This window comes from Morone saxatilis, unplaced genomic scaffold, assembly GCF_004916995.1.
Source record: "Morone saxatilis isolate NCDOM2014 unplaced genomic scaffold, NCSU_SB_2.0 Contig12, whole genome shotgun sequence".
Lineage (NCBI taxonomy): Eukaryota > Metazoa > Chordata > Actinopteri > Moronidae > Morone > Morone saxatilis.
The window spans coordinates 14,389,913-14,414,109 of NW_023339674.1; the positions used below are offsets into that span (position 1 = coordinate 14,389,913).

At 41.6% G+C, this 24,197-nt stretch overlaps 1 protein-coding gene and 1 long non-coding RNA gene across 2 annotated transcripts; one reads left to right on the forward strand and one right to left on the reverse strand.

The window, feature by feature from the left end:
- Nucleotides 1–412: 412 nt before the first annotated feature.
- s1pr4 (sphingosine-1-phosphate receptor 4) lies at nucleotides 413–2,971 on the forward strand (the record flags this gene model as incomplete). Its single annotated transcript, XM_035652694.1, is given in 2 exon segments — nucleotides 413–467; nucleotides 1,103–2,971. A coding segment is annotated over 1 exon segment (1,245 nt). The 3' UTR covers nucleotides 2,502–2,971.
- Nucleotides 2,972–11,167: 8,196 nt separating this feature from the next.
- Nucleotides 11,168–23,905, reverse strand: LOC118322435. Its single transcript, XR_004796445.1, has 2 exons — nucleotides 23,251–23,905; nucleotides 11,168–14,610 (listed from the first exon to the last, which is right to left on the reverse strand). It is a non-coding gene; the product is annotated as an uncharacterized LOC118322435 (long non-coding RNA).
- Nucleotides 23,906–24,197: the final 292 nt, after the last annotated feature.

Here is a 24,197-nt window from a genome sequence, read left to right on the forward strand (position 1 = left end):
TATAAGTCATTATAGGGCAGCTTGAGCAATAGGATTTGATGTGTTATTGTAGTCAAATCTGTGTGATATCCTGGGAAAACATGATGATCTTGATGCATCTTGAGCAGCAAGTGTTAAAAGAATTGTTAAATATCAGTTAGAATAAAAAGGATTTAGCGAAATAGCTAGAACAGACTTTGTGAACAATTTTGATTTATTTGACGGTGAAATTTTATAATCCTAGGCAACTTTGAAATTCTTACTGTTGCTTTGACTGTTTACAAGGTGATGGAACAAAAGTGACTGCAATCTCTCTGTTGCATATCAAATGTGTTTGTGTGTGTGTGTGTGTGTTTAGTCTTTTGGGTGTGGTGTGTGCGACTACCTAACCTTATTTGGCTTACTTCCCCATGATGTGTGCAAAAATCTCTAGTCAGAGGCAACTACGCTATCTTGTCACACACTCAGCATCACCACCAGCAGCCGGAGTAAGTACTCTCCACTGCACAGCATTCACTTCACTCCACAGCGATGATTAATTGTTTAATGAATTTCATGCAATGCAATGGATTTTTATTAATCTATAATAAGATACAATTTGAATGTAATGTAAAATATTTTGAGTTTTAAATAGATTTTTAGAATTTGCACTTAACTCTCAGGGTGCAGCATGCAGTACTCGATGTGGAGAAAATTATGTATTTGTCTCAGATTTTATTTTAAACAATATGAACCTTGGAAAAAAGTGTTTGTTGTTTTTTTTGTCTTTGGATTAATTGATTTTGATTGACATCACTGAAGAGTTTAGTGGGAAAAAAAGTGTTTTTGGCAAGTTTTTTGCCAATTTTAAGAAATAATTTTCCAGAATTTTTGTAAGAAACAATGTGTGTATTTCCTCCATGTGGTGATTTAAATGCCCTCTGCAGCTGCTCTGTCATCCTGTGTTAACCACAGCTAGGTGGAGTGTTGACACACAAGGGAGACATTTAAATGATGCCTTTTAAATTTACTGAAGCACCGTAATGAGGAAGCCCATGTTATGAGAGCAAGTTGACTTTTATTTCATTTTCACACGGATGCCGTATTGAAATTGTTCTTATTTCTTCTTCTTTTGTCTTCTCAGGTGTGTGTTGTGCGCAGGCAGAGCTCCAGTGGTTAGAGTGTGAAGATAGCCTGTTTGATTACAGGAGTTCCACACTAATTCCCGTGCAGCTCGTACCAGCTCAGTTCAGCCTGTTCCCACGACAACCTTGATCTCGCCTCGCTCAGCCATCACTATGAATGTCTTCACCTCCCTCACTTCCCCCTCCTCGTGCCCCCACTTGTACCACTTACCCAGTTACCCCAACAACACCACCATATCAGACAACACCACTACAGACACTGGGATCAGCCATGTGATCTTGCGGCATTACAACCACACCGGCCGCCTGCAGAACAGGACCATCTCAAACGCCCAGAGCCACATCAGTGCCGTCACGGCTGTCTTCCTCGTCTTCAGTATTTTCATCATCCTGGAGAATCTCCTGGTGCTGGTGGCCGTCATCTCCCACATCCGCCACAGCCGGCGCTGGGTCTACGTCTGCATTGCCAACATCACACTCAGTGACCTTCTCACCGGCGCTGCCTACGTGGTCAACATCTGTTTGTCTGGCAGCCAGACGTTTCGCCTCACCCCTGCTCTGTGGCTCTTCAGGGAAGGGATGCTGTTTGTGGCACTGGCAGCATCCATATTCAGTTTGTTGCTGATTGCTGTGGAGCGTTACACCGCTATGATGAAGCCACTGCCACAGAAATCAGCCAGGAAGAGCTACTACAGGATCTACGCCTTGGTGGCACTCTGCTGGGTTTTGGCGCTTGTGATCGGCTTCCTCCCCTTGCTGGGCTGGAACTGTATGTGCAGCCTGGACGGATGCTCCACCCTCCTCCCTCTCTACTCCAAGACCTACATCTTTTTCTCTCTCATCATCTTCTTCCTCATCCTCCTGGCTATTGGCGTGCTCTATAGTGCCATCTACTGCCACGTGCACCAGAGTGCACAGCTGGGTCCCCACCGCAGCCGCAAGCGCTCCTTACAACTGCTTAAAACTGTGATCACCATTGTTGGGGTCTTTATGGTCTGCTGGGGGCCCCTGTTTCTGCTGTTACTGGTGGATTTCTTCTGTGTCTCCCGCCAGTGCGCACTGCTTTTCAGCGCCGACTTTTGCATCTCCCTGGCTGTCCTCAACTCTGGCGTGAACCCCATCATCTACGCCCTGGGCAGCAGTGACATGAGGAAGGCTATCGCTGAGCTGCTATGCTGCTGCTGCGTGAGGTCTGGCCTCTGTCACCCAGACACATTCACATCCAAGGACACCAGCAGCACCTCCGAGAGCAGGAGAGACAGTCTGAGGAACAGTTTTAATAAGGTCAGGAATCTGAGTGTGGCCTCCCCACCATCAACTCCTAGCAAGCCTCGCAGGGCACCCAAAAAATATAGGCTGAGCTCCACCACCAGCTGCCTGTCAGTTTCAAGTGGTTAAACCACAATGTGATCCCCTCCCAGGCAAACATGACCTGTGTGCACTGATACACATCTAACTGTTTCCTCTGAGTTTTGGTTTGAATGTTCAGTGCTCTGCCAGAAGGCACTTGCACTGATGATTACACACTGTCAGAAAACCAGCTGAAAATATGAATTTATCCTTAAGTTTGCAATCATATCACAAAGAGCAGTTACTTTTTAAGCATTCATTCAGATATTCATTTCAATGCCTTTTACATTATGACTATATTGATTTGTTTTTGTACTGTATTTTTTTGTAATATGTATTGCAGATTATAAACAAGAACAAGTATCTACATAAGAAGTATTAAAATGCAAAATGGAAAAAAATATGTATATATGTGTATTGCATTGCACTGTAACATTTTGTGTAAGCCTGATGTTTTATTGTAGAAACAGACAACTGAGAAAAATATAAATAAAGTTTTTATTTTGCTTTAAATGCAAGTGCATGCTGTTTTCAGTGAGTATACTGCCTCTGCTTTCCTCTGGAGGGAGACACATCATCCAGTCCTTGACTGGCCTTCTGAGGATGAATCAGATGATTCAAAGTGTTTTAGATTTTCCCAGCCTGAAAACATTCATTACAGTAACCTCAGTGTGCAATAGATTTCTAAATTTACCACATCTACATTTTACATGTAGGTCCACATTAAAATTAATCTCTGCCAAAACAAGATCTTTGTTCACTCATCAGTTTAATTCAGGCTTTGCTTAACACTTGTGACTGTACATGAGGGGAAATATTTGTAACTTAGATTTTAAAGGCTGATCTTCTTTATACCTAACAGACTCCTTTAAAAGGCCTTTTCTAGGCTGCTCTCCCCTTCTGGCTTTTCTGACAGGATGACTGATTAAAGTTCACTGCAGAGAAGGTGAGGGCTGGGCCTGCAGCCTCAAGGGCAAACACAGCCAGGGCTAATTGATAAATTCATTATGACAGTCTGGCAGGGTAGATAGATATGGTTTAGCAGATAGTATGCACCTGTAACTTATAGAAGCTACTGCATACTGGAGCTGACGTGATATTGTATGAAAAGCATTTTCTCTAAATAAAATCCAGCAGTCAAAGTGTTGCTCTTTGGCAGTTTCACTCCTTTATTTCAGGAAAGAAGGTGCAGTCTCACAAGCTGTGAAAAGTCAATACTGTGTGCTATTTAAAGGTTGAAGATTTGAAAGTTTTCACTTCACAGTATAATTTCTTTATGAAGTATCTATTCTCACACTTGGGCAGTAGCCCATTTCTCACATCTCATTTTAAAGGAACTACCATTTACATCTTAAAAAGGGCTATTTCTCTATAGCCATAAATACTCATGACTAATGAATCAGCAACGATATTGAGAAAAACACCTCCGTATTAAGCCTTTAATGCTAAAAATCTCAGCAAATTTGTTGCAGGGTGGTGGTGGAGTTTCGATTTGACGGTGGCCTGGAAACATCAAACAACATCAAACAACCCACCAACTGTCATCAGTCTGATTCAAATGTTGCTAAATGCTGATTGGTGCTTAGGTGTGTGTGATATCACAAACTAAGCCACCACCCACTTCTGTACCTCTACTGTAAAATATTTTTAAAAAAAACAACCTCTGGACTGGGCTGAAAATAGTGTGTTCATGTAAAACCAAAGAGGCTGATGTAGATAATGTGTTTTTAGGCCCTTTAAGAATGAAACCAGGTATATAGCATGTGAAGAGTCTATTTGGTCCCATCAGTCTGTTTTTACTTAAGCGACTATTAAAATCCTACATGTTTTATTGCGTAGAACATACATCCATTTAAAAAACATTGAAATTATGTGTCAACAGATTTTATTATTAGTACAAGACAGATCAATGTACGGATACGAGTCTGTGTGGTTTTTAGTGTGTGTGTGTGTGTGTGTGGGTGTGTTCATGTTTATGACTCATGTTCACACACCCATGCTGACAATATAAGAGATTAAGCAAGATGGTGAAAATGTCCTTAATCCTTCTTTTCTTAGCCAGAAATTGCTGAATATTGTTCTAAAGTGTCCCAGGAGACGACGACTGCTGAAGCCCCATTTTCTCTCCAAGTTAGACTCTGTTCCATTAGTCTCACCAGGAAGTGCTTTTTTTTTGTTAAAAGCTCAAACATGATACTGGGATTTTCTTTCCATTGTCTAATGAGTAGGCTACTTATTTACACTGTTCTAGCTAGTATACTATCATTTTCAGTGCTTTTGTCATTTTAACAAAGATAAAGAAGCTAAATATCCCGTGAGTTTTAGAACTGTGTTCAGTTCTGACAAAATAATCTCTTTCTTAAAAACAATCAACAAAGAAATTACTCTGCAGCAATAAAAGAGTGGAACATAAGCTAACTCTGTGGTGTACTTAATGCAAGCCAGGGACAATAAAATACATTTGTCAGCAAACATTCAGATTGATCCCATTGGTGCAAACATATAAACAACTAAAATAATAAACAAAACAAAAAACTTTAAATACAATTCACTTGCTTATCAATAACTTTTGGAAATGTTCCACTTTCCTGGCAGCCTGTCATGCAGGCATTCCTGTTCATGACGTGTGTGAACTGCACGGGCTCGTCAGTGACGACTAGAAGAAGGAAATGAGGCGTTGAGGTGAGAAAGGAAGAATTTTGCTTTCATCCTTTCACCTGAAACGACCGCCCACGCAGCGTCTGAGGTGATTGTGAAGTGTCATAACAGCAGGAGAGCACATTCAACTCTACAGACAAACACACACATATTTATTATTCATTCTGTGCATATGACAGTGAAGCAGCTTGAGACCGAGCACATATAATACTTCATTGCTAATGTAAATGCATAACCTTAAGGCCCACACATACATTCTGTAGATGCATTTGCACACACTTATAGACAAACACACCCATAAACACGCACGCTCTAAATCCGGTCTCTGCAGTTGTTTATGAGGTTTCTCAGAAGTAAGGATTTCTGAGGCCGGCTCTCCTCAAAATCTTTTCCTGTTTTTAGTGGCTGGGGAAGCAAACAAGTCATTGCTGATTGTGTGTGTATGTTTGTGTGAGTTCCCCAGCTCATGAATTCCTGCACCTTTACGGTTAAGAGTAGGGGATAAGCCTCCCTCATCCTTGGTCCTGGCACAGCTCCAGGTCCAGTGCCTGATGAAAAAGCAACGGCAAATTCCAGGCTTTATTAGCTCTAACTCAGAGACATTTGTTGTATCATATTTGACATGTCAGGGGCTGATCACCAATCCCCGCTACTCTCTCTCTCCTTCTCCCCTTACAACAACAAGGTCTTTTCTCCACTCTAAATGAGGTACGATGGGTTAACGATGGTTGCGTGCAGACGTGGCTATGCCCTCAATAATTACCTTGCTGGCTTTGCCTCCAGGTGTTCAGCAGACAGCTAATGATGTACTGTCTGAGGAGAGGGGAAGGCAGTGGGTGAGGCAAGGAGAAGCTACACGGGGGGAGTGTGATACGTTGCCATCAGCAGTGCGACAACTCGATGGCACGTGCTGCACAAAAACTAAATGTAACTGGTAACAGCCTGGAAAAAGAGAAACTCTCTAATCAGTCATCATGGATAAGTCATGTTTTTGTTCTCAGCTTGTTAAAAACTGCAATTAGTTCTTAGTATGTTTCATATGTTAAAGGGAAATTCCAGTTTTTCATATTCTGGGTCACATTTTTTGTATTTGTGGCCATCGTTCTCATCAGTAAAAATAAGATTTTACTCTCTTAATTGCTGAAATACAGAACTGACAGCTTAGAGTCTAGGTGGCATCTCTCACAGAACCGCAATCAATTTAAAGGGATACTCCACCCAAAACCTCCTCAGAGTATCAAACACAACCTATGAAGTCTTGAAGGGGTTTCTTGTAGCCTTTTTTTTGCACCTCTGTCAGGGCGGATGTTTTACGGCAGTTGACCCAGTTTCTCGCAGAAAATATACACATCAAAATGTCAATAGTAACTGCTGCAGCATAATCTACTTCTCTGTGATTCAACCACGTGCTTATATTTTCCCCAAAAGCTCGCCCCAAATATGTCTAAATGCACAAATTCTGGTTTCAATACTCATAAAGCTCCTTTGTCTCAGTATTCATGGCAAGTAAGATGGATCCCAAGTAGCTACACAGGACATTAAATCACCCATTTCTCCCAGCCTCTCGTCATAAACGCCTCTCGCATCAGCTCTTGAAAGATTCTACTGAGTTTGTTTGGGGATTTACAACATGATGATGCATTCAGAAAAATGAAAGAAGTGATCACATGAGAACTAGATCCAGTGTTAGCCTACTTCCAACCCCCAGCTCAGACTGCAGGATGCATCAAAATATAGACTAAGCACAGTTTTACTAAAAGTCTGTTGGCTAAGCATCTTGGTCACTCACTGAAAAAAACTATACGGTGTTTTGTTTGGACACAAATGTTTCCAGCATTGTGTCGATGGCTGTTAAGTCGTTATGGAAAGAGTGATCACGAACCACATGAGTCTATTATGAGAAAACCTTGCAGCTGCAGAGATATGACTTTACTAGTGTGCACAGGCCAGTAATGGAACAATACTCTTTGACTCTTCAATCCACACAGTAGCCAAAGAGAAGCTATGAGCATAGTGTGTATAAGCAGTGATACAAGATCAGAGAACTTAGGCACACAGCTCACTGCACTGACAGAACACGTATGGGCTGAGGTAAAGAAAAAAGAAACACACCCACAATGTAGTAAATGTCTGAAAATTACAGGAATGTATTGACTCGGATAGATTATCATTCCTCTCTTGTTGTCACGCATACACGGAGATCACATGGGAATGGAAAACTGTAAAAGAGAGAGCCTGTGACATCTTGTTCTGTTTTCTTCTACAGCTCACATAAAAGTGGAGGAAAAATATGTCAGAATATGAGAAATAATCCAGTCGGAGAAGGTTTTAACTGCATTGTTGTTTTTCTTACATGATAAGCTTTGCAGTTCATTTAAACAGCTAATAATGAAATAAATCCAACTGTTTAATGGATACTATAATGGGAACATACGTTTTTGCAAAATGACTGCACAACAATGACTTTAATGTAACAAAAATAAAAAAAATTCAAATACTGGACATCTAGAGAGCTTTGTTTGAGTGTGTTTAAGCGAACATGTGTGCAAAGTGCATGTGTTTATGTTTTATGTGTGCATACCTAACCATGTGTCAATGTAAGTGTGCATGAGTGTGTAAACGTGTTCCCACAGTGATATGAAGCAGATAGTGACAGCCAGGTGTCCGTTGGGTGAGGCACTCGTTATCTGGCCTTTCTCATTCACACACATGATTTCATAAACTGGCAGCATCAGGAAACTCTCCCTTTATTTAACCCGGCAGACTCGCTCCCTGAGAAAAACTCCCAGAGAAAACATCCAGCTTATTTGGCAACTTTACAACGTCCCATTTTCACAGTCAGACATCAATAATGGCTGTGCAAATATCCAGTTTTGTGGTTACAATTATATCCAATCAATCAATGTGTTTGCCATTCCTTTGGGCAGCTGACATCATGCTCTTGCAACAGGGAGAACAAAAGACCAGGAAGGGCGTACTCGCTGCATGTCCACACGAACAAACATTCAGCATAAAAGAACCTTTTTCTCCTTCACGTGTCTGTTTCTATCGACTGCACCTGAGTGAGGAATCAGGTCTGAGGAAGCCGGAGAACAATGTCCTCTTCTTCTCTTACGTTAGTGGGTCTGGATTTATTTAGTGTTTTATTCATGGTGATGCATGTCTCTACAGTTGTGCATAAACACATACTAAATATGTCTGTTATTCCCTGTACACACAGTGGTTCTCTAAATGGAAGAAACACAGTAGGAAGAGATCAGCTCAAGAGGAATGAGGAAGGATGAGAGGGCAAGAAGAATTCTGTTCAGTTGTTTCTTAATTAAAGGGGAATGCGCTGCCACGTTGTCTTCGTTCTGCATTTTTTTCCTTCTGCATCTTAACAGAAAAATAGCTCAGAGGAGTCTCTTCTGGAGATGCCAGTGTAGACGAGGAAGGGCACTTAAAATCTGCACCATCTCTGGACGCAGCTGTTTCCTCTTTATCAGATTCTAGATAGTGGGACAGCGGATACACAGGAGAGCAGGCCAGAAGTTATGAGGAGTAAAACGATGGAGGCAGACGTGTGTCAACACAAGTTCTGTTATCAACTGTTAATTATAAAATAAATAAATAGCATGTTCCAACTAGATGAAAAACTGCCACGAGCACGCTAAAGTGCATTTTAATTCCTCTTCCATTGTGAGTGTGGAAGACAATTACCAAAGACAACACAAGTTTTCTCTTGAGGGCTGGATGTCGGCCATCTACAGTGACTTTGCTCTCAACCTTGGGAATATACTATGTGAGCATGTTTTCTCTCTTTTCTTAATCCCCTCTCTCATTCTTGCTGTGCTTTGGCTGAGCACTGTGACCACTTAACTAATTGTGTTGTGAAAGATGTTCCAAGGGTGATGATTCGGCTTCAGTTTCCAAAGGTTTCTTAAGGGACGATGAGTGTTTTCTTAAAGAGGGGCTCTGCAGAGGTGCTAGAGGCTCTCTGAGACTGTATTTAGGAACAGCTAAATGCTAACACGAGCATGCTAACATGCGCACAATGACAATGTTAACATGCTGATGTTTGCCCTCTTAGTTCAGTGTGTTAGCATGCTAACGTTTGCTAATTATCAGTACCTATAGAGTACAGCTGAGGCTGATTGGTTGATATTTGTACCGAGTCATTTTTACATTTAGTTTTTTTTGTACATATTTAACAAGCGAGTTGTAGGAACATGTTACTTAATGAGCTTTAGGCATCTTGTTTCCATGCATCATGCTAAGTAAAGCTAAATCTCCTGGCTCCAGCTTGGTTTTGAGGAATAGATATGAGGGTGATATCAGTCCTGTCATCTAACTAATAAGCATGTTTCTCAAAATGTTGACAGGGCTTGCAACTGTTTTTTGAAAATATTCAAATAAGATTTTAGAAACCAGCTCCATACAGTGTTTCATAAAACCAGCTTTATGTAGATTCTGGCTCAAGCACAAAATATGTTTAACTGTGGCCTCAGATCTCTGACTGAATAATGCTAATAACACTGAAACACTGGAGATATTAATGTCACAACTGTACACACTCTGTAACTACATAATAAATCATCCAACATATCAGTCATCCAACTGAATGAAACACTTTGTCTCAAAGTTTTAAACCTCCTACTGTACATATGAAATCAATAAAGTATATTCTTAGTCACTGTCAGTCAGACTATAAATCCTACATGACCTCACACATTTGGACCTTGCATTTCAAAGACCTGTCATTCTTCTTCTCTCATCCATATTCTTGAGAGGATTTGGACTCGAGCTTGGGACTTGCAGGTTTGGAGGTCCCGTACTGCAGCAGCGGCCCCACCGCTGGCCCTGGTTTTTTCCATGAGGCCTGAGGAATGGAAGGAGCTGAAGCTTTGTAGAACAGATGTTCCCGCTCAGCTCTAAACCAAATTACGCAGCCAAGCTCACAGCCATAGGCCAGAACCGCACGGATGCTGATTGAATGGCGGAGGGGGCGACCGAAGCAGATCAGGCTCAATAAAGCAGCCACATCATGAAATCTGGTCAGCCTTTGAGGCCTGAAGATAAAAGGGATATTGACATTGCTATGGAGACTAAAAGGAGAGCTGGAGGCTTTGGTCTGGGTGCCCGTCTCTGGCTGTGTGGATGTGTGTGTCTGTTTTCATGAGTGCTCAAGAATATGTAGTGTCATTCTTTTGATTTTGATGTATAAAAAAAAAAAGGCAGTCTGAAACTGGGTGTAACAAGTGTGACTCAAATAGAAAGTTGAACCTGACCTTTTGCTGGAAACACTGACAATAAGCAATGCACTGGATTTTAGAAACACTGAGATCACTGAGTCCAAGTCATCTCCCACAGAAAGGTTTGACCAGACAGAATACTGTGAATGGTTAACTTTTTATTATTTGGATTTCAAAAATAACTTTAATTTATTGAGTAAGCTGTCAGGAATGTCTGCAAATCTTATTTCCTGAATATAAAGGTCTGTGAACCGTGAATCACCAAAATGTCAGCATTTCATGAGCTAAAAAGTCTTTTTAGCATTTTCAGACAATCCAACGGGTCTTTCAGTGGTTTATTTCACCTAATTAACAAGAATTAGAATTTCTTCTCAACCCATAAACAAATATTTAATCATTTAAAAGGCACTGCATCAATTTTACAAAGTCTGTTTTTAGGTCTGAAGGAACTGCAAGTGAAAAAAGTTGTATAAAGCCTTTTGTGGCAAAGTCTGAAACATCGCCTCAAGTGATATCACTTGAGTCAGCATCAGTTGCGGCTGAAGACAGGTCAATTTCAAAATGAAACAAATCTGTAGGTGTGGATTCACGCAGAAAGGGAGTTTACCCCACCGCTTGTTTCCTGAAGCATCAGGGTCAAAGCTGACAACCTCATAATTTCTCACATTATTTTTTAGTTATTTTCATTTAAACCTTTCGGAACGTCACACCTCTTTGATTACCTCTTTATTTTGTCTCCACCTTTGTTCTTTCCTGCTGCAACACGTTTCCCTTCTAGGGATAAATGATATTATCTTGAATGAAAAACAATGCTAGAATACTTTCTCAGGTTCATTTGAACTTTATTACATTACAATGTGGCTGAATTTGTAATGAAATGAAACACTGTTTGCGCCTGTAACATAAAAACAAGTCATACTTCAAATGGTTGAAAGTAGTTAGAAAATCACTGACATTTATAATAATGCACTTCATGCACCGGTGTCTTCCACATTCAGTTAGAATAAACGCTTACGCAAATCATTGCTAACCTGTTGGTGGTAGCGCTTGGCTGAAACAATGCCCTGAAGTCAATATCACACCACTGACACGATAAAAACACAGATTTTTTAACCTTTCTTTGAGTAATCTTCTCAAGGTCCGAGTGGAACATTTAAATTCACAAAAATCAGAAATATAATTGTATGTTGCCAACCACGATCAGTAGAGTTTCTGGGTAAGAGCAGATTCATCATGCTTGCTAATGAGCTTCCATTTTCCTGTGGGTATGAAATCCTTAAGATTAAGCACTTTTTCTTTGGTGGCTGCGAGTTAAATGGAGAGCGGGGAAGAAGCCACATTGCACACATTCCCAATCACTGATAATGGGGACTGCTGGGTGACATCAATTATATATGCATAGCAGACATTTCACTGGGATTACCTGACAATGAACTCCAGTCTCAGTCTGGCCTTTGACAGCACAGAAAGACCGAAAAGAGAGAAAGAGAGAGAAAGAGAGAGAAACATAGGCAAAGAGTGAAAGACATGTTTGCAGCTTTTTGACGAGGGAACAATGCTGAAATAAACATGAAGGCTGAGCAGAACAACAAGATCGACTGCATCAGTATGTAACAATATTCACCCAACGGCTCAGGATGCCAGGGCCTACCTATCAAGCAAAAAATGGTAAATCTGCTTATGAAACATTCATATTTTAGCAAAGAAAGGGACAGTCATCTTACTGGAGCTGCACTGCCTTGCATACAGTTCAGGGTTCAGTGCCATCGTCTGACAGGTTGAGGGCTCGGGTTTGATTTTCATCAGGGCCAATGCCTCGACGCTAACGCCCTACACCGCTCTGTGGTGGGTGTGTTGAATCTGGGCAGCCTTGCTGCACGTTCAGTGGAAGGTGATGAGGTAACGCGGGACATAGATGCTGCTAGTTAGTGGGCTCCACTCCTGTTCCTGCTGAACTGAGCCAGTTTTCAGGTAAAACACTGATACCAGTTCAGTAGGCACGGGAGGGCACAGCCCTCGCTCTGTTTGACAACACAGATACAGAAGGATTTTTTTTTTTTAAATCCCAACAAAAAGGGTAATATGACATGCAACATGCAGTGTATTTACTGTTCCCTAAGCCCAGCAGCTGCTACGCCTGTAAAGCTTTCTGTGCTTGCATGGCACGCATACTGTTTACAGCGATAATACTGGCAGAATTACAGCTCAAAAGTCTTAATAATTTGTCCTCAGTTTCAGACAATAGTACACAAATTAACAAAGTAAGATATATTGTGCTAAAAAACTGAGGTCAGGCAGACGGTCAGCATCTTCAGCAGTTGGTGATCTATAAAGAAGGCAGAAAAACAGACAGAGAAGTGGGAATGATCTCGTAATGCTAGCTTAGTTAGTCCTAATATTTTAATAAAAAATTAAATTATTATGCTTTAACATTGGCTGTTTAGCATACAAATTTGTTGGTAGTTTCAACCACCATGATTTTATTTATAACATTTCAAGAGAAAAGGGTTTTATGGTGAGGACTAAGAGGACGAACTAATGCGTTTGTAATGTAATGTTAACATTAATTTGTGTTGCTGGAGTGTAACTAATCTAATAAAGAGCAGGACAGAGCGGCTAATATTAGCTTACACACAGTGAAGAAATAATACACAGCTAGTTCTGAACAGTTTTTTTTTTTTTAAATAACCTTGTGACTCCAAAGACTAATGCTGTCAATAATACACTCCTTAGCCAAATACTGTAGATATAAGCATGTAGTGTGCATTATACACACAGTATAATCTATTTCATACACTTTGTTTTGCACACTTTTTGGTTTAAAAAAAGCCATAAAAAGACAAAATCTCCCTCTTTTACTAGTTGCTTAGCTATGAGGAGCGGTTTATCAGACGGCCAACTACGTGGTTTCCTCTCCAACACAGTCCAGGCTGCTGTGTGGCACACTAGTCCTGAGCAAACTCAGTTGGACATGAACTGGGCATGCCCAGACGGGTCTGACATTTAGCACCACATTCCTAAAATCGCAATACAACCTGTGGCATTTTTAAGTCCACATTAAACCTGGGTCAAACTGTCTCACTGAAGCGCTTTTAAATATATTTGGTATGCATGATGGTTCTTGCCAGAGAGACAAGGTGAAATAAGACAGTTATTGCTTCAGGCAAGCACAATTAAAAAAATGGTGCAGCTTGTCTCATGCCTGGACTGGCCATTGCACAACCAAGACCTGCATTTGGTCCATGGCAACACATTTAACCCGACGTAGCTCCTACGTGGGACCTTTAGCCTTTTGTGTCTTCCCACCTCCCTCCCTCTCCACCTAATCTCTTGTCACTCCTCTCCTCCTCCCTCCTCCTTTCTTCATATCCGAGATCATCAAGTTCTTTCCATTCACCGGAACAAATCCCCTCCGTCGAATCAACTATTTCACCTCAGGCACTGAACTTAGCCACTGTGAACAACACATAGCAGGGATCAATGCTCACCAATTAGCTAAGCTCTGTGCCTTTAGCAAGTGGGTGGCTGGCTTTTGAGGGAACAGAGACTCACGCAGACCTTTACGTGACTGCTCAGTGGTAAAGTGTGCCGGCTTTCAGAGCCAAGCAATGCTTATGATGCAGAGGTTTGCTTTGCCTTCAACCGGGCTCATTCAGAGTATGCTGCCAATAGAGGATCCTTAACATCAAAATCGCTACTTGTTTATAAATCTAAGTTCCAAGAGCCGAAATATGATCTGCCTCAAAAAAATGCGTTCTATCTCGTATACATTTACATCGACTTCCTGGCTGATTTGAAAGGGGAGAGCAGTGAAGACAGCTGAACATTTAACTGCAGCCTTAAATGCATTTAGACACGTGTACTTTTTTCTGTGTGAGAAACCACAAGTTGACTTCTTGAAGTCCATTGAGAGAGTTGATCACAATATCTGTCTAACCTCTCCAATATTTATTCCTTTGACTCCATAGCAACATCCAGTCTCAGATCATAACTGAACAAACAGAACGGCCAAGAACAAAAGCATCCCAGTGTGGAAATATAACACGGTCACCTGCTGAGCTGTGAAAGAGTGGAAATCCCTGGCAATGTGATTTTTGTTTCTCTTTGTGCATCAAATCACGGTGCCAGGAACCCTCCCCACCACAGCCAGGGGCACAGGCTGGATCCACCCTGAAACCTCTCTGCCCTTCCCTGCCCTCTGTATTTTCTCCAACATCCTCCTGCGCTCCAGATGTCTTCGTCCACAGCAGCTGTGGAGCACCTGTGACCTGAAACAAAGAGGAAAAGAGAGATGTAGGGTACATTACTCATCAGAGAGTCTAAGCAAAACCTTTACATTAGACCTTGAACTTGATGTGATGATAATCTACGACGCACTTCGCACCGCTCCTGTAACCCTGGGATGAAAGATGATACAGCTTATCTGTACAAAAGAAATATTAAATTTGTGAGACGTGAAGAATGATTCTGCAGACTTTCTCTGTTGCACAGATCAGCAGGATGCAGCAGATGTGGAGTCTAGTTGGAACATGCAGAGCCAGCTACCTGGTCAGTTTGTTTAAAGCAGCTCAGGAGCAAAAAGAAAACAGGGCTTGTTTGAAATGGCGAGGGCAATGCAAACTGCCTGGCTATCAATACTCCCATTATAAAATGTCAGTCGAGGAGAACAGGCACCATTAGTGGATCTGTGTCTTGATTTTGCAAATAATAAGCAAACTATGACAAATGTACATGGTTCTGTTGTGGTTTTGGTTCCCATTAAACAAGGGGGATTCAGGTCAGAGCAGTCAGTGTGATTTGTTTTCCCATTGTAGATGGCATGACGTTGCTGGGTGGGTCCACAAGGGGAGACATAGAAAAAACAAACTCAAGCTCTTTTTACAACTTCCGTCTTGAAAAATTGGAACTTCACCGTGTATTATTATCTTTTGTTGTTGTTGTTTATGCTGTTTTGCAGGGGAAAATTCCCGGCCCACCCTGGTGGGGAAGGAATAATGACAGGATTGTTGAGCGGTGAGGAGGAGGTTAGGGCTGAGTCTCAACAGTCTCTCTTTGATCACTTCATCACTTGATCTTTTCATACATTGTACAGCATCTCCTCAAACTTGCATTAAGAGTCAAAGTGACAAGAGGGAAATCCAGATCAGGTTGGGGTTATTTTTTGGAATAACAGGATGTATTCAAACCTATTAAAATAGCTAAGTATTAAAATCTGTTCTCATGCTACTTATAACTGTTTTCTTTTCTTTTTGAACTCTGGTTATCTACTCAAAGCCAAGAAATACAACAGGCTAGCACATAACCCCCTGTAAAACACGGAATTGTAATTTTTACACTTTTTCTATGCAAATGATGATGATAGTCGGATTTTGTTGCATTTAGACAGAGCCAGGCAAGCTTTTTCACCTGTTTCCAGTCTTGGTGCTAAGCTAAGACACAAACATGAAATTGGTATTGGTCTTCTCATCGCTCTGCTGCAAAGCAAATGTATGTGGATTTCAATAAAATGAACTAATTGTGCTTTTTTTTGTCAATTATAGTGCCAATGATTAACAGATTACAGTGAGATCTAATTCCCCTCTAAAGCATCATTCAGTAGTGTTTTGAAAGGCAAATTTTTTTTTGGGACAGCAAATGCATGACATAGTTCAGTCCAATTTTCATGAGAGGATGGAGTAAGGAATACTTGACTCAAAACACATAATTATGTAGTTATGTCACCCGTCTGCGGGCCAGAATTGATTGCAAAATCTGCACCTCTTCTGTGTCTGGTGTGAATTTCATAATGATCCTTATTCCCTGAAGTCAAGCAAAAGAATTTAAGGGACAATGTGCAACTTCTAGTGCTCCATTTTTGGGTGAGAATATGCAAGAGTAGTCTTATATGTCAGCATGCCGCTTACATGCTGCTTTAAAAAAAACTGGGAGGCATAGATTAAGATTATTATACCTACCTCTCCGGGCACTACTACACCACTGGATTTAAGAGATTTGTCTGTAATCAATGCTGCAGTACAGATCCCACTTGAAAGCACTATCATCAGTGCATTTTGAAATCTTACAAATAATTACAATAATTACAAAGAAAATTCACAAGACCTGTCTTTAGAAGTCAAAGCTCTACTCTTGTCTACACTTGCAAGTACATAAAAACATTACGATGTTCACTGACAGCCTCTCAATGGCATCTGTGCATCATTTTTTATAAAGGAACTGGGTGCCTGGTGTTTATGTGCAGAGCCACAGTACACTAACAAAGGCGTGTAGAATCCTTCCAGACAGAGAAATATGTCTGTCCTGTCAACCAGTGTTAACAGTCCACCCCTCCCTGCACAGGAATCATGAATAAATATGTTTGTCTAGGTTGTGAGATGTGAAGTTGTGCTTCACTGAACAGTTGTAGGAAAGTGGAATGAGGGACTGCCTGAATGTGTGTATCCACGTTGGTGTGTGTGTTGTTCGGTTGCATGCTTGAGTTGGAGCGTAAAAGAAAAGAACAAAATGGTGACAGTGTGAGGGAATCAAAGGGAGTGGTCATGCCCTGTGAGTCAGTGTTTGTTTACTGGGTGTGTGAACCCGATATGGGAAATAATTGATTGGTGAGATTATTGTCAGGTTTGAATCAATGGCGTGATGATGTGACATGTTTTTGGCAAGCAGAGTGAATTACAGGGTGGTATACAGAGGGAATGAAACACACCTACAGTAAATTCAGACTGCAACAAGTAATCATTTTGACCATCAAGTAATCTTTAGATTATATTTTCAATGAATTGATCTATTGGTTTGCTTATAAAACTTTTAGAAAATAGAAATACATGCCCATTATAATTCCACAGAGCCAAACATTGAGTATTCAAATGTATTAAGTTATTTATTTTATTATCAAATACGACAAAGAACCAGCAAGTCCTCCTATTTGAGATGCTGGAAGAAGCAAATGTTTGGCATTTTTGCTTTAATCGGTTATGAAAATAGTTGCAGATTAATTTAATTAATGTCAATAAACAAATTGTTTCAGCTCTAAAATAATCCACTGCAGAATGAGGAATAAAAAAATTGTATCAGGATAAGACTGATATTCTTCAGTGTTCAGTTTGGCATGATTTCCATATGTCCATGGCAACAAAACATGACCCTCACTGTGATTTGTTTGTGGTTTGTGAAAGCGTAATGTCATTCCTACAGTTTGTGTGTGAGTCCAAATAAACATAATTTACAGCCTGATGGAACTTATTATTGTACACGAGGCTGAAGGTGTGAACAAGTCACCACATTTAGAAAGTGCAATGTTTGCACTCTCAGCCGAACAAAATGACCTCATTCACGCAGCCTGGAGGAACTGCTTGTTGGGCAAAAGGCCGAAGGAGAGTGGAAATAATACCGAGCTCAAGTGGCATTCGGTAACCTAAAAAACGAGAGGCCGTCTGTTCAACATCTCAGAATTAACAGTAACATGAACATGAACATGAACACATAAATATCCCAAAATAGCTAACTTTTTGTGTTGCAATGGCTGTTTCTCCGTACATTTTCTTTCAAAGGTGCCAAAGCCACACCATTTGCTGTAAAGCATTTTCTCATATAATTCTGCTCTTGGCATTTGGCAGTGTGTTTACACAGGAGATGTTGTGATATATGTGGTGGTGACCGCGGGCTCAGAGTCACATCTGCACGCAGCCGTGCAGCGCTGACGTCACCCTGCATCTCACACATCGGTGCCACTGTGATTTGTCACACTGCTCTCACAAAACACAGGCTAAGTGTTGAGAGGGAAAGGGAGAAACAAGACACGGGGAAAAATGTAAGTATGTGAAAATGTGTGCGTATGAGAAAGAGAGCAATAATTGCATTAGAAAAGCCTTGGTTTATGGATGCCATATTGTCTAGTCTGTAAAGTGTGCAAAGCTCTTAAAATAAGAAATATGAAGCTGTTTTAGAGACAGCGGGAGCGGCTTCGAACTGTCAAACCTTTCAAGCAGACTCTAAAGGCGTTAGTGTGTAATAAAGTGCTCATAGGATCATCAACAGTGTCTGAAATACCCTCCCCTCGTCTGTCTTTTCCCTTCCTCCCTTCCCTTTTCCCGTCTTTTTTCACTTCAGTCGCTTGACAGGTATGTCATTTTTAGACAATCACTTTTTGTTTGTATATATCCTCGCCTTAAAGGGGTCAGTCATTCTGGTGAAAGATAGTTGATTGTTGAGTCTCATTCCCAGGTTGTCAAATACGAGACCAAACCAGGAGCTCGAATGCCACTTGACCCCACCTCACCAGGGGTCGGTATGGTTCAAACTACCGTAAGTACTTGTCAGACTGTCAAACAGCATCTAAAAACCCACTCCTGCCATAACATTCTGATGTCTCTGGGGCTGCAGCCGATAATTTCTGTAACTGTCCGGCACGACAATCCAACAAGCGCTCCCACACTGGTGGACTGCCGCCCCATGCCCCTATGTTGTGAGAAAAAAATGCCCTATTGGATGCTCCTGTGGTAGATAAAACATGACAAAGTGCTCTCTAGGGTTCTAATCCTAACCCTGACTAAGCTGTTTCACTATAAATGCATGACAGGTTTCTGCATGCTGCCCCTCAGACAACTGCCACTCCACTCATACAGTGAGTGTTGAGGTGCAGAGGTGAGAAAGCAGGCAAGACTCTCTAATTGTGTGAATTTTAGAAGTGGCGCGATTGCTAAAGTTAGTGGAAAGACATGAGTGGGTGTGATTTTTGCCTTGGAGTGCAAAGATACAAGTGGTGAGTTGAAAATGTTTCAACTTAAGTGAAAAATTTTCGCTCATCCCGGGGATCATCCTGAATGAATCTGCTTCAGAATGATGGAGGAAAAATGTGAGTGACCGGAGGGAAATAACAGAAAGTAGTGGAGTTACAGCTTGTGCATTCGTTGCTAGTTAGCTATACTATTCTTCACACAACTTCTGTCAGATTTGTACAAATGACACCAAGCGTGACGAGACGAGACCGAAAGTGTGCACTTAAACAATTATGACGTCTCGCCCCTCTCTGTGGCAACAGGCTTTTTGAGTTTGTCCGTTCAGAACAACTATAAACACATTTGCTATCAGATGTGAACACAGACACATCATATGAACCCGTTTGCGTCAAGAAAATCCTCTGATCAAAAAGAAATAGCGGAAGTGTTCTATACTCGTGTTTCAGACACAGGGAATTGATCAGAGAGATAAAACACGAGACCCCAGTCTCAACCAATCACACCTCTGTAGTAACAAAAGAGCCCATGAGCATTAAAAAGTCATTATCAGTGCTTGTTGGGACTGAGCTTCATTATTTAGCTCACTCAGTCCTGATAAACCAGCCCTCACGTGACTGATGAAGGGAGCAGGCATCAAGCAGCAGCTTTTTCTCATGTCCCATTAACAATAATCCACTTTGCATAGCGTTAATGCAATTTGGTGGGGATGTAATTTCATGCTGAATCAATCATTACCAACCTTTTCTTAGACATATGAGACTAAACAGATTTTATTCAAAAAGTACTTCATGCTTAATCATTTGAATGTTATCCTTATAGAGGCACTGACTCCCCCCTTATAGGAACAATGGAGAAGTGAAAAAGTGATCCGGCCCTCTGCGCTGACAGGAACATGATCCATTATAATGCATGAGGGGAAATGGCACAGCTGCATTAAAGCCCGGCATAGGCTATCTCTGAATCTGATAGTAGTAGCTATCGCAGCTATTAGCTAATAGCTATGGCTGCGCTGATAACATTTTGACTAGAAGGGAAAGACTCTCAGAGGGAACCTGAGAATAGAGGGAGGTGTAGTACCGAGAGAGAAAAGAAAAGAGAGAGTGAAGCACAAAAGATGGCAAAAGTATGAAAAGATGGAAGAGATTATACACAGGCAGTATATGTGAGTGAAAGTATGCTCAAGTGACGTAGCAGTGGATGAAATAAACTCAGACACAACAACATCAGACTGCTAGGTTCATCTGAGGACGAACCAGTGCTGCTATTAGTAGAGCTAACTCTAATAAAGTCTCATACCAGACTCAACTAAACCAACTGCTTTTTTTCATTTGTGGCACACCCTGAACACAGCGTTCTCGCAGTTTCAGACACCACCTATAAGAACAAAAGCTCACTAGGAGTCCTTTTCTTCTTGTCCTTATTTGATCTGCATTATTCCAAAACTTGTCAGATAAAAGTTTTTTTTTAAAATGCACAAGCAACAGGTGAGAGGTGCAGCAGAATCTGTACGTTTTATTTAATTCCAACAAAGGTAGGGAGGGTTTGGGAGGGATTCCTGCCTGACTATTGAGACGCATCCGTCAGCATGGCGTGTGAGAAGGCCAAGAGGAGTTGGCGTGTTCGGATTGTGACCTCTGTAACCGGCAGGCTCCCTCCCACTCCAAGCATGCAATCTCTCCACAAACTGAGGCCTGTTTTTCCACCACACATGGCTTCAATTGGAGGCTACTGCTGCTGCTGCTGCTGCTGTGTCTGCAGCTCCGCAAAAAAAAAAAAACTGCCAGGCATAGCTCGACAAACCCAATTATGAAATCAGTGACTGGCAAACAAATCAAGCTGGCAGTGTCCCTTAGTCGTGAATATTTCTGTAGCATATTGGCAGAAAATAGATGATATATACTTTTCTCTTGATTTCTTGAAAAGTCTTTGTCTATGTGTGTGTGTGTTTATATGTATGTTTGTGTGTGAACAGGCCTGTATTTAAAGACTTGCTCCAGCGCCAACAAGGCAAGCTGTTTACTACTTGGTTGGTCGTAAAAAGTAAATATGCATCAGTCGGGGCCTATCAAAGGCTCCTTCATTTGGTTCCTGGCTAAGATAGCTTTGGATGTGTGCTGTAATTGCCTCGGCTCAGACAGAAATTCTCTGTGGTAGACGCATGGCCGGGCTGAAAGAGCTGAGGGAAACCATGCTGTCCTGCGCACTTAAACACTCTGCAGTTGATCTGAGAGGAACCAGTGAACACACAAAGTGCAGGGAAACCATGAGAGAAGAGAAAGCCATGTGGCTGCACACAGGACACCAACACACACACACACACACACACACAGACACACAACAAACTACTGTAGACTCACACAGGTGCACCTCTTGCTGGAGAACACAGACCACATGTGCTCACACACACATAAATTCTTATCGATGACAGTGAAATTAGCTGCCGAACCCAAATAACAAACATCTGTTCATTGTTCTCAAGACAACGCCCATGTCAACATCTGCCGCAGTGTTTGGCCTATTCCGAAGTAGAGTATAGATTTAAAGCTGAATTATATGATATTTGACCACTAGGGGGCAGAATGACTCCCGAAAAAATAAAAATTTACTTTACTATAGCAAATAATTACCTTCTTAAACATTTAGCAGATATAGAGCAACATGGCTATCCCATTGGAGTCTTATTTCTGCTCACCTGACAATTTTGAGTTTTGTGATCGCAACAATTAACATTCACCCAATCCCTGTTAATTCTGCATGACTTTGCAATTTTGTCCAATAACTGCAGCAACTGACTTTTTTTTCATAACAGTTACTCGCACATAACGTTGAACCAAACTACTAATTTTATTTTCACCGGAAGAATTTGTTAACAATGTTTGAAGTTTCATTGTACAAAAAGACTAAAACCATCGCAACATGCATTGCAATTTTTTTTTTCTTAGAAAAACTGCCGTGAAATCAGCCTGAGAAGTCCTGAAGGGACTGATTCATTCGCTGCGTTCATTGTGTGCATGTTAGCTTTGGTTTGGTTGACCAACTCCTGCAGAAGAATTATCTGGCTCGTTATCGAGATAAATCAGCCAGTCTTTTACTTCAGCTCATGCCGTTTTCCACTGGCTGTGTGGTATACACTAGTCTGAGCTTGCTCGGTGTAAATTGCTGCTTACGTTTTTATCAGAGGGTTTTATTGAGACTCATTCATATAGTTTATGTGCAGACAGGGGAAACCAAAACAATTAGCATATACCAGCAAAAAAGCTAAAAGATGCATATAGTTTGTTCATATTAATATCAAAATATCACTAAATGCCGTATATAATCCTTTACCATTACAGTAACATAATTTTCTCACTTATACTGCTGCATTTGATACAAACACTGTACATCCAGAAGTATAGAACCAGCACATGGGAACAAGTCCAGTGATTTAGCAGACCCAGATAAAGCCTTGGAGCACACTCAAATATTTGAACTATTTGTCTAAAAATGTTCTGTGCACTTGACTTTAGGGTTAGTTTATCACATCAAACTCCTTTTCCAAACAGTGTTGAGATTATGGAGTTCTACAAAAACTCCCCACAGTCATGAGTTTGCTGAGAAAAAGCAGCCAAAAGTCATGCAGGTGTGTGTGTGTGTGTGTGAAATATTATCTGTTTTCCTTTTCACAGAGATCAAAATCAAATACAGGTTCATTCAACTTTTATAAGGTTTTTATCGATTTTGGCATAACTAAATCCACCATGTTACGCTGTAAAGTAGCCTTGAGTGGATAAAGATTTTATTTTTCATTCGACCCTCATAAACAAGATTAAACCGCCCATGTTGAAATATCTTCGGTGAGCCAATGATGGCTGTAAGACCAACTACTTGTTTGTCGTACAAACAGATGTGCTGTCTTCCCAAGTAACATCACCAAAAGATCAAAGCTAGCCAATGACAACTGCATAAACTCCATAACATCAGACCGAAGCTTTGATCGTATCTGTAGTCTCATGTTGTCTTTGAGACTTTGAGCTGCCGAAGGAAAAAAAAGGGAGAGGCACACAACAGAGCAAAACTAAAAAAAAAAAGAAATTGGAGATGGAATGCTGAACCCACATAAAGAAAACAGTAAAAGGGGGAAAAAATGTGTTTGGAAAAGCATGTGAGAAAAAGAGAGGGGTGTTTGCCACTCACCATGCCCACAGGTCCGGTTTTTTTGCTACTCGGTAAGTCTGAGTCACCTCAGAGTTCAGATGAGGATATGCACAAAGTGGAAGAGTTGACCCTATGGGGAAGACCCCGCTGACCAATTTAATGGCTGACTAACTAAACATCTGACTGGCTAATGACTGACTAGACAACTGCATGGCTGCCTGACTGACAGCCTGACTGTGCCAACTGTGCCATTCCAGATCCAAGAATCAGTCGGCAGTGCAATCCTCAGAGCCCAGGTCTCCCGCTGAGGTCTCGCTGCCAAAGCTGTCCTGTCTCGTCATGTCCTGCACTGTCCAGGGCAGCTTCCCAGAGCTCGACAGCCCAGCGAGAGGCAGAGAGAGAGGAGGTAAAATGAAGATCTGTCACCCTTGTTCCCACAGTCTGCCAGGAGGGGAGGAGAGGAGTGGAGGCTGCTCTGTTCCCATAGAGGTCAGATGTGGAGTTAACACACCCAGCCAGCAGGCTGGTAACTGCCGCCTGCCCTGCTACTGGAGTTGTCTCCCCCTCTCTCCCTCTGTCTCCTCCCTGCAAACCTGATAAATCACTCTGGAGACACAGCAGAGGACCAACCCACTCAGCCACTCACACACAGCCATGAGTAACAGTAGAGACAGAGAGAGACTTTCAACCAGTTGTCCCCAGAGATCCACTGTCCATATGAGAGTCTGGAGGCAGAGCTGCCAGTTCTCCTTCTACCCTCCCTCCTCCCTCCTTTCTATCCCTCCCTCCATTCTTCCCTCCCTCCTACCCTGCCTCTCCTCTTTCATTCCCCTCTCTAGTTTTTTTACAGCCTCCGCTGAGACACTCTTATTGTGGCAATTGCATTAGCCTTTAGCGAGCGAGGAATGGCTCTTAGTGCCTAATGCAATGTAGTTTCTCTCTGTCTTTGTCTCTCTTTCTCCTTATCTCTCTCCCCCCCCCCCCCC